Source organism: Beta vulgaris, chromosome 6, assembly GCF_026745355.1.
Source record: "Beta vulgaris subsp. vulgaris cultivar EL10 chromosome 6, EL10.2, whole genome shotgun sequence".
NCBI lineage: Eukaryota > Viridiplantae > Streptophyta > Magnoliopsida > Caryophyllales > Amaranthaceae > Beta > Beta vulgaris.
Genome location: NC_079207.1, coordinates 11592171 through 11603629, shown reverse-complemented (window position 1 = coordinate 11603629; position 11459 = coordinate 11592171). Strand labels below are relative to the sequence as shown.

The 11459-nt window shown below is 35.2% G+C and overlaps 1 protein-coding gene across 1 annotated transcript; it reads left to right on the top strand.

Annotated features, from left to right (window-relative positions):
• Positions 1–6995: 6995 nt before the first annotated feature.
• Positions 6996–10091, top strand: LOC104895706 (protein DOWNSTREAM OF FLC). The gene is made up of 2 exons (XM_010682277.4): positions 6996–7492; positions 9461–10091. The coding sequence occupies exons 1-2, from the start codon at positions 7333–7335 to the stop codon at positions 9787–9789; spliced, it is 489 nt and encodes a 162-aa protein (XP_010680579.2). The 5' UTR covers positions 6996–7332; the 3' UTR covers positions 9790–10091.
• Positions 10092–11459: the final 1368 nt, after the last annotated feature.

The window sequence follows — 11459 nt, the reverse complement described above, 5'->3', positions numbered from 1 at the left end:
TAACGTAACACAACTTAACCTAATGGGCTATGGCCCAATACTCCTAACAGAAACCCATTAATCCAGTGCCCGTGAGAGTTGCGAATACAACCTCCAAAACCTGAAGGCTCAAAACGGTTAGTGAAGGACGCATCTATACGGACACAAGCCAAATCAGTAGGGAGGGATATAGATCATATAATTGTGTCATTTGGGGAAGGGGAGATGCTTTGCGATGATGTATATTCCCAAACAGCGAAGGTGGCTTTTTTAGGCTCACATCGAGGGGTGGATGAGGGATACCTTCAAACAACATCTTATTTCGGCAAACCCAAATTTCATAGCAAACGAAGGGAAAAGGATCTCGCCATTTTAGCCCCTGCACATATTCATTATTCCCAAGGTTGAGCTTGAACCATAAATCCTTATCATTAATCTCTACAGTGATATCTATGGGAATAAGGGCCCAAATGTTCGAAGCATACTCACAATCTCTTAACATATGGATTACAATTTCATCAAAGGAGTCACACAAGTTGCACGTTGGATTCGACACATTGTTTCTAAGAAAGAGAAGGGGCTAAGTGGGGGAGTCTATCCCACCAAATCAACCAAAGAAAAAATGTCAGTTTCGATGGATGTCTACCATCCCAAACCCAGAGATATCTTTCACCTTCTCTTGGTTCGAGACAGTGATGTGGTGAAAGCTTGCTTATGGGAGAACATTTGGTTTTTAACGAAGGAGGAGAATTGTTGATCAGGTTCGTCAGAGGGGTGCCAGTCAAAGTTTAAAATTCTTTGAGATATGTGCATGGGAAGGTCAAGGGAGAAAGAGATCCCATTCCAATCACCCGAATGCCAACACTCCCTCACTGAGGCATTCATTTCATTATAGTTCATAGGGACGGAAACAAAGCTCCTAGTAGGACACACACCCCTAGCCAATTATCATGCCAAAAGGAGACTAACGGCCCATTTCCTAAATTTCAATGACAACTAGATTCTAGAATAGACCACCCCTTACCAATGCTTTGCCAAATCCTTGATCATTTCTGAAACTTTGTTATGGCATTATTATGGATACATTTGGACAGTACTTTAGCTAGATTCGGAGGGTCTTGACACATTTTCCAACCCAACTTGGCCTTAAGAGTGAGATGGCTCCGAATCCCTAGCCCCCCCCCCTCTTTTCTTTTGGGAGAAAGAAAGCATTCTTTGAGACTAATTGTAAGCGATTTTCCCCTTCTTTGGAGCCCCACAAAAAGTTATTGCAGATTCTATCAAGATCATCAAGGGTAGAAGTGGAAAAGAAATTAGCCTGCATATAGTAATTAGGGATTGTATTTAGGGTAGAAGTAATAAGGACAAGTCTACTAGCCCTTGACAGAGTAGCCTATTTCCAACTAGCTAGCTTGTTCCTAACTTTTCCCACCACAAACTGAACTTCACTTCTCTTTGGGCACTTATGGGAGACTAGAAGGCCTCAATATGTCCCCAAGTTTTCCGAAGCATGCACGTTAATTGTGTTATGGAACAATTCTTTTAGTTCAACTCGAGTATTAGGGGAGAACACAAGTCTACTCTTATTCTCATTAAATATTTTGGCTTGAGAGTTTACTAAATTCATCTAACACATCCCTTACCGCAAAAGCTGTGTTTTCATCAACTTTCCCAAACAGTAACAGATCATTAGCAAATAGAAGATGCGAAACCTTAACTCTTTTTCGGCCAACCCAAAACAGGGTCGAAACATGATCTTCACAAGATTGATTAATGAGGGTAGTCAAATACTCCAAGCACATGTTGAAAAGATGTGGGACATAGGGTCACCTTGTCAAAGACCGTGAGAATGGTTGAACGAGTCAGTTTTTTTGACAATTAACGAGAACAAAAGACGAAGCCTTAGAAACACAATCCATAATGAGCTCAACAGATGCATCGTCCAAGTCATACATACCGAGACATTTCCTCACAAAACTCCATTCCATTGTATCGTAAGCCTTTTCTAAGTCAACTTTTACTGCGAACCACCCTGCTTTCCTTTTTTTCTTGTGCATGGAGTGTAGGATTACGGAAGCTACAACATGATTAATCTCCGGCCCTTACCCTTTATGAAACTATTTTGGTTGTGGGATATCCACTCCGGGATAAGAGGTTTGAGCCAATTGATGACAATGATTTTTGTGAGCAGCTTATAAAGACTATTACAAAGACTAATCGGTCTCAAATGCTTCACCGTTTCGGGAACTGCTTGCTTAGGAATTAGGCAAATTAGGGCATGACAAAGACTTTTCAAAATTGACCTAAGATTAAACCGAGTTTGGACTTCCTCACATATATTCTCCCTATAAGATTCCATTTGGTTTCGAAGAAGATTGGGTGAAACCGTCAGACTCGAGCGCCTTTAAAGGTTTCATAGAGAAAAGACACACTAAATCTCTTGAGGAGTGGGAAGGTAGGCAATATTAATATTACCATCCACGAACACCTAGTGGCGAATCGAGAGAGAGAGAGAGAGATCAGTTTCGTATAAGGTTTTGAAGGCGAAACAAATGTGATCCCTAATTTGCTCCATAATATCCAACTCTTCACCACACTCCTTCATAATATAAAAGATCCTAGAGGTGCTACGGCGATGAGTGACACTTTTATGAAAGAAAGCCGTGTTTCTCTTTCCCTCGGATAGCCACTTAACCCTACACTTCATGTACCAAAGTCACTTTTCTTGCTCTAGGATTTCTAACAACTCCATTTCTAAGTCGGACTCAAGATTTTGAAGGAACGGGGAGGTAGGATTTTCATGCAAAGCAATCTGAGTACCTCGAAGTTTTCGTCCCACTTTTTTTTTTCCTAAAATAGATATTTCGAAACACCTCTTGATTATTTAGATTGAAATCTCAACCCTCATATATTATTGTCTTTTTAAGTATCAAAAAACGTAGAGAGCTAAAGGTTTAGGAACAAGGTTGTTCGATCGAAGTTATAAATCCATATTTGGACTAAACTGAAGCAATACAAGCAAAGCTATCAATGTTGAGGTCCCTCCTATTTGAAGGATGCTCAACCTCAAATAGTTACAGTCTATTATGTACTCTAATAGGACCAAGGTGATCTTCTATATAAAGTGGATCGAGAATTCTTTAAATATAACTCTTTTTGGTACCACAAGAAGCTAAGTACAAATACATAAATTATAAAAAAAGGAAATACCAATACATATAGCAAATACAAAATTCAAATAAATCTATACAAATATATTAAAAGGCGTGCGGAACAACGTCTATGCGTCACGTGGCACCCTTCTCCTGCCACCAGAATTTTGCCACGTGTCTGTTAACCAACAAAGTCAAGTGGTCATTATTTAAAAAATAAATATGCTGAAGTCTGGGCTCGAACCCCTGACCTTATGTAAGGGTTTTCAAAGAATCACCATCTGATCTAACGTCTCTTAATGATCCATGTTTCCACAAAATTACAAATATGTGTTGTAATTAGTTAGTGTTATTAAACATATCCCTTGCATCTTTAAAAATAAATAAATTTGCATATGTTCATTAAAATTAATTATGTATGACCACTACAATACTACCCTTATATATTTACAATAATACTATAAACAAAATTTAGCCTAGGTCGCATCCTCGTCTAATATATTGAGAAACGTTCTTTAGAACGTATATGTGCTATGTGTCACCATCCCTTATTGAGTAACATTCTATCCATGTCTTTCTCATATAGTAAAAAAAAAAAAAGCATACGTGAACATTCGAACCCACAACCTCAAGTATGAAGGAAAGAGATACAACCATCACTCCACTATACTATTATTGCTTATTTAATCAAAATTAATGATGATGTATGAAAAGAGAACTTTCAAAATCCATATAATGAATTACATAACTTTTTAAATGAGTATGAGATGACTTATTTAACTACTACTACATTGTAGCACAGGAAAACCACGAGGCATCGCTCGGTAAATACTAGTTGGCACTTTCAAAACATGTCTTAGAAATACTAGAAGGATTTTATATAGCCCCAAAATCACTCAAAATTAGTAATTAGAGATGACAAACGGATCATATGAGTCGAGTACGGGTCGGATCATAATCAGGTTGATTTTGTGTTTGGCTTTCATTCGGGGCGGGTACGAGTACATGTCCATCTCGGGTCCATGAAATTTTAGGTGAGATAGAATCGGTTTAAATCAGTTTTTTAATCTCTCAGATAAATAAAACACATATAAGACTAATTATAAGAGTAAGTTAAAGAATAAATAAATAGTGGCTAAATCATATATATAGTATTTTATGATAATTTTTTCCTCAAATTTGTTTAAAAAGTAACTAACATACCAACTTTTTGGGTTGAGTTCGGGTCGTTATCGGGTCACTCGGGTCGGGTAGGTTCCGGTTCAGGTCTATTTTACTTTATGGTCAGGGTATTCAAGTTTTGGTTCTATTTTGGGTCATTATTTTTAGGTGGAAGTCGGGTCTCATGTTTGGGTATTTCGAGTTGGGTCAACAGGTACGGGTCTATTTTGCCGGCTATATTAGTAATAGATTATTAGTTCTTACTAGATGCAATCATACAAAGTTAATATTGTAAAAAAAAATTGTAATTGTCTACAATAGAAACTACTAGTGGTTAGACTTTTTCTCCTTAATTATAATCTTTAAAAACTATGGATGCCATCTACGTAGATTTAGCGTTCAGGGGTTTTGCATCAGCCATTTAGCGTCCGTTAGCGGACGCTAATCTAATTAGCGTCCGTTAGCGGACGCTAATCTAATTAGCGTCCGATTCCGCGTTTTTAGCGTCTGATTTTGGCGGACGAAAAGGAGTGACATTCTTGTTGTATAATTTAGTTAGTAAATTCTTGTAAAGCAGACACGAAAGACATGAGATCGAATCGTGTATACATTAGTATATTTAGTCGCTTTTTAGCACCAAAAAATATAGGAAAAATTATTTTTAATAAGTTAAAATTTGCGTGTTCTTCTTAAAGTAAGTCAACTTTTCAGTTAACTATGAATAAGTTAACCTTGTATCTACTTTTGCTATAAATGAGTTAAATCACAATGTCATCCTATTAAAATGTGATACATATCATAATTTCAACGTCATTAACTCGTTTACAGCAGAAGTAGATATAAGATTAACTTATTCTATGATAATCAAAGGATTGACTTATTTTGAGAACATCAACCAAATATTGACTTATTAAAAATAATTTTTTCAAAAATATATTTAAAAGCTCACCTTAATCCGAAAAAATTCAAAAATTACCACAAAAAACTCCTTGATTGTGAATTGGTTTTGGAGGGGGAGAAAATGTTGATCATATTAATGAAAACAGATAACTTTTTCTGTTTTTGTTTTACTTGTAACATTGGAGTATATATGGCGCAAAAATTTAGGAGTGGGGAGAGCTAGAAAGAGATAAAAAAAGAGACCCCAATATAATAGCTTTTAGCAGAGAGAAATATATAGTGCGTATTTGGCAATAGTTAAGGTAGCTTTTAGTGTTTGGAGTTTGGACTCAATGAAAACTCTAATAATGGTGAAAAGTTGAGTTTGGTGAATTAGTGTTTGGAGTAGCTTTTGGTGTTTGAATTAGTGTTGTGAAAAAGCTATGTGAGTATTTGGCAATTAGAGTTTTGGAGCAAAAAGAGAGTTTTAGACAACTTTTAGAGTTTTGACTAGTAGTAAAAATCTCTAAAAGGTGTGTTTGGTAGAAGAGAGTTTTAGAGAGAGTTTTGGAATAAAAACTCTCAAAATGAAAAAGCTCCTAATAGAAGATTTTTTTTTTAGAGGATTAGGTAAAAATGTGTTCAATGACTTTTTTGCCTCTAATACTAATCCTACCCATATGTATTAAAATGTCTATAAATGTCATTTTCAAACAAACAAATGACAATAAGCTTCTAGCAATCAGTTAATTATTACCAAACAAATTTATAAAAAATAAGTTGTCAAATTAGCAGTCAAATTTGTTGAACAAAAAGTTAAAACTCTAACAACAAACTCTAAACTCTAGAATCTATTTGCCAGACAGGGCCTTTATATATATATATATTAGCTTTTTGGATAGATGAGCTTTTGGAGTAGCTTATAGTTTATTTTTGTTATTTTTTAAAACTAAAAGCTAGTTTTGCCTAGCACTAATTATCATAAAAGCTATTTTTCAATCAAACTCTAACAACTACTACCTGAGAGCTGCGAGCTAGTACAACGCCTAACATCTACATCTGTCACTAACAACTAGCGCAACAACTATTTTTGTCGAACATGCCCATAATATATTGCCAAAAATGTCTACAATCTAACTTGCGTGGATCCGGTTCACATAAACACTAGTGTGCATCATGCCAAAATACGTATCATTACTGAACAATTCACTATATCAAGCAGAAGCCCATTATATTATGCAAAACCTACTATATCAATAAGAAACATACTATACCATGCAGAATTAAATTACATCATTTCTCAACAATCCACTATATAATTCAGACACATACTATATCATGCAGAAACTCACTATGTCATTCAGACACACACTATATCATTCAAACACACATTATATCATGTAGAAACTCACTATATAATTCACAAACTCACTATATCATGCAAAATCTAAATTATTCTATATGTTAGAACACGTTATGTTAGAACACGTGTCACAATATATACTATACAATTTAATTCTTCCTACATGTAAAACATTTTAACTAATTCCTCCATTATATTGCATATAATTTTACTATATGATTTTTGTTAATTAAATCCACTAGCTATATTGTATATAAGGTCAATATATCTCTATAAAACTCACTATTTAAACATAATATCAATTACCAATCCGGTCCAGACTAAGTCGGTGTGTACCGGGTCCATTTAAGTTTTTTTAAAGGTCTAATATGAAACTTCCTAAATAAATAAAAAAACATTGTAGGTTAAAAATAAAGAAAAGGGAAATATATTATATACAATCTTTGAAAAAAGAGGTAGCTAGCTTGGACAAAAGCGAGGGAGAGGGCGGGAGAGTAGGAAGCGCCGAGCAATGCGCATTTTGTTACTACCACGCACTCTAAACTCTAAATCACATTCTCACTTGAGAGTTGATTCATTCATTAAAGAGGAAGCACCTTCCCTTTGCATCTGCGATCAACTCCCATGTGACACACCACCACTTAATCAACAACTTGCTATTCTATATATCTACTTCCTCTACTTATATTAGCGTACCTCTTCTTACTTGACTTTTTAACCTCCTTCTTCTTCTTCTTTCAGTAGTACTTTTACTCTCATTGTACGTAGCTACAGTTTTGTGTGTTGAAGATTGTCAAGATGATGAAACGAGGTTTATTACTCTTGATTGCACTTATGTCCATTTTTGCTGCCACCACCGTGGCTAAGAAATTGCGCCAACCCTACGAGCTCACCGGCAAAGTTTATTGTGATACTTGCCGCTTTGGCTTTGAGACTAATGTTACTTTCTACATTTCTGGTAAACATCTAACTTTCTATGTTACGTCCTCTCTCTTTCATTTCACTTGCTCCATTAGCTTTTTCATAGTCGGTTACATCATTTTAGAACTTTTTTTTTTTGGTGAAAATGGATTGCATAGAAACATTTTTTAGACCTTTACCACTATCTTTACTTACATATTATCAATAATTACAAGGAAGTAATAATTTCATATTATGAAAATGCGCATCAAAATGAACTCACAAAGATCGTATATACGTACAATGCATATCTACATGAGAAATTAAAATGAATTTTACGTGTTATAACTCTTGTGGGTAAGTGATGTAACCCTAATGAAAAAGTGATGTAACTCCAAAAAAAGTATATCAAAATTTTCTAGGGGTATAACTCTAATGAACAAGTATTATAACTCTAATCTAATTGTGTGGTTGAGATTCATTCTTATTTCTCATGTAAAGAGCATTCTCATGTGATCTTACCTCTCTCTATATATATTTGTGAAATAAAATTGAACACCTAAACACACTTAAACATTAGCTTCTAATTTTATTATTTCAAGTCTCAACTAACTCTTATGTTTTAAAATATGTTAAACATTTATGTTTCGAGAATTTGGCAAAAAAAAAAAAAATTCAATTTCGCGAGGAAAAGCATTTTTTGTGAAAAAACCACAAACTTAATTTTTCTTGTAAGATGAAACATATTCCTATTTTTCGGTGTGGTTTTTGAGATGCATGGGAGTGCTATTGCAGTTAATAAAAATAGGGGGGTTAAAGAAAGATAGAAGGATCGACGCCGGAATTGAGAAAAACCACACCGACAAATAGGAATAGGTTTCTTCTTGCAAGAAAAATTAAGTTTGTGGTTTCGTTTTTGCAAAGAAGCAGGTTATTTTTTCGCAAAATTGAACTTTTAAAAGGGTTTTTCTAGCAAATTTCCTTTATATTTTAGTTTTACCCGGTTTATCAATTTCATTAGACAATCCAAATTCTTAGATGCTCCAAGTCTGAAGTGTTAGTAATAAATGCAATTTATAGAACCTAGGATTTAGAGTATTAGTTAACTTCAAATCTAACAATAAATGCAAAATCTAAGACTTTAATAAGAAATAAAAAACACTAAAGAGAGACAAAGAATGAACGTGGCTCTGTCAACTTTGACCTACATCCACAAGCAATAACCTTGAAGTTTGTCTTTAGCCTCTCTATTGGAAGAATTAAAATGGAGAAGAAGAGAGTAAGAGGAGAGAATAATTATATTTGATGGCTAATAATGAAATTAGGGTTCTCAAATGGCTTTAAGATGCCTTATATATACGACCTCCTAAATTAAATTTGCAAAATGAACCGAAACAAAACCAAATAAATTTCGAAAAATCCATCTAAAATTGTGCAAACACGAAAACAAGGCCAAATGTCCGACCGGACGAACGGCCAGCCGACAGTACACGAGCCCGTCTGGGCACACAAATCCTCGAACTTATTGCCTTGAGTTTCCCTTGGAACCACGAGACGAGGAGTCGATTCCCAATCGGCGACTGCCCGGCCGAGTCCGGCCAGGCTGCTAAAATTTTCTTGTGACTCTCTTCTTCTCCCTCAAGAAATCAAGGCACGACTTTACACGAAGCACTATTTTTTAATTCATTTGATCATTTCTTGCTCATTTGACAATCTTAATGAATAAAAAAGATTTGGGCTGGATATATACTAGGGAGCACCTAAAGATGAAGGTTTTGGCTACACAAACACACACCCTAAGTTGATTTATATAATACAAAGTTATAGCTTGAGTCTTGGGATTGGAGGCAATACAACATCTTTGGTTAGTCGTGAGTCGTTTTAGCTAATAAAATTACATCTAGACGATAATCAAATTCGTCTTGAAATCAATTACACCACATGAGTACATGACAATGCAATCTTAATTTTTTCCATGATAATTTGTAAATTGCACGTTAAACTGACGACAATTATAAAATGACAGGCGCAACTGTGCAATTGCAATGCAACGACAAATCTGATTCAAAGTTAGTTTTCACCAACACAACCGCCACAGACAAGAATGGTAGGTTCACCTTTCAAGTGTGTGAGGACCATGGTGATCAATATTGTGATGTAGTATTGCTCAAGAGTCCATTGCCACACTGCAAGATCATCGATCGTGTTCGAAGCCATTCTCGAGTTATTGTCACTGACCTCAACGGCATCATCTCTCGTCGTCGCCATGCTAACAACTTGGGCGTCTTCCAGGATTATGCTTTGCCTGTTTGTGGCGACCTTTACAAATACTACTTCCACTCTGACGACATATAACTATAAGAGTGGCCATACCTTAGCTTGCTTGTTACTAGAATGAAGTTGTTTTACTTAATTTTCAACTGAATTAAAAAAAATTTATTCATGCTTATATGAAGAAGAAAAAAAAATACTATGAGAAATTGTAGTTCATGTAAACGGATACAGAAAAAAAAGGAGATAAGCCAATTTTCTCATTGGTTTCTTCTATCTAGGCTTCATCGTTATTGTACTCAATTAGTTGTTCATTAGTCTAGTGCTATTGTGCTAGTGATTGCAGAATCATATGTGCTTATAAATTACACTTATCTGTCTGCCTACATTAGCTATACACTTTGTGAATATGAAATTACTGTGTACTCCCTCCGTTTCCTAAAAATCTTCCCACTTTCCGTTTAAGGGTGTTTCCAAAGATTCCTTCCCACTTTTGCTTTATTCCTTATTTGGCAAAACAAATTTCCCTATTTACCCTCTCATGTCACTATCATGTGGTCCACTATTACATTATTAATTCAATTTTATTCCCTTTCTCTCTCCTACTTTAACCCCTTTTTATTTGTTTATTTATCTTAACCCTTTCTCTCTCCTACTTTACTCACACCATGCCCCACACAACTTGATTTTCCTTGGTATCTGTAGGAACAGTAAGTGGGAAGATCTTTAGGAAACGGAGTGAGTATTAAATCTTGGATCAAACAGTCTTAACTAGAATATAACATTTGGTTAAACTAGTAGGTTTTGGTTTAAAGAAAGGGGTCACCGAAACATGAAGAAATATGTCAAAAGCTACTGTCTAACGTCTAATCTAACAAGTTGTAATATATATCATCTAGGCTTCGTTTGATAGGGCGTAAAACATTTTCGTCTAAAATTGATTCCATCTATTTTTAATTTTATATCGTTTGGTTTGCAAAGGAGTGTAAAACCATTTTCTCTAGTAGTAAAATTACTCTCCCAATAATAGAAAATCATTTTTCCTTCAAAGACCTCACACCTCTAAGCTAGCTCTTCCGCTAGTAGCATAATTTTAAATTTGATTTAAATGTACTTATAGCTGGCAAAATAGACTCGTACTCGTTGACCCGACCCGAATACCTGACTAGAAACCCGTTTTTCACCCGAAATAGAACCAAAATCCGAAGTAACTCGACCAGAATTAAAGTAGACCCAAATATGACATGAACCCATTCTACTCGAACCCAAATCTACATGACCCGAAATTGACCCGATAATGATGACCACAACTCGAACTCGGCCCGAATATTTGTCATATTAGTTATTTTTAAAACAAATTTTTAGGAAAATATATCATGAAATACTAATATATGATTTAGCCACTGTCCATTAATTATTTAATTTACTCTCATTAGTCTTATATGTATTTTATTTATTTGCGAGATTGTAAACCCGATCTAACCCGAAACCGCATGGGCTCGATGTGAACCCGTACCCGAACGTAATTCTGATCCGATTATGTCTCGACCCGTACCCGACCTATATGACTCGTTTGTCACCTCTAACTGTACTAGGTAAATGTAAGGTGGCATAGCCCGCCAATCACGTGCAGCCCATAACCTATGCATTTTGAAGATGATGGAATGGTAAGATAAATCTCATTTTGAAATTATACGTACTCTATTTGTTTCTTTTTTATTGTTTATATTTTACACTAAAAATATTATATGCCC

Excerpts from the sequence above, each read along its gene's own strand:
- LOC104895706 (XM_010682277.4), top strand. The coding sequence starts at position 7,333 with ATGATGAAACGAGGTTTATTACTCTTGATTGCACTTATGTCCATTTTT. Across the intron at positions 7,493-9,460 it reads TGTTACTTTCTACATTTCTG|GCGCAACTGTGCAATTGCAA; the intron begins GTAAACATCTAA and ends ATAAAATGACAG.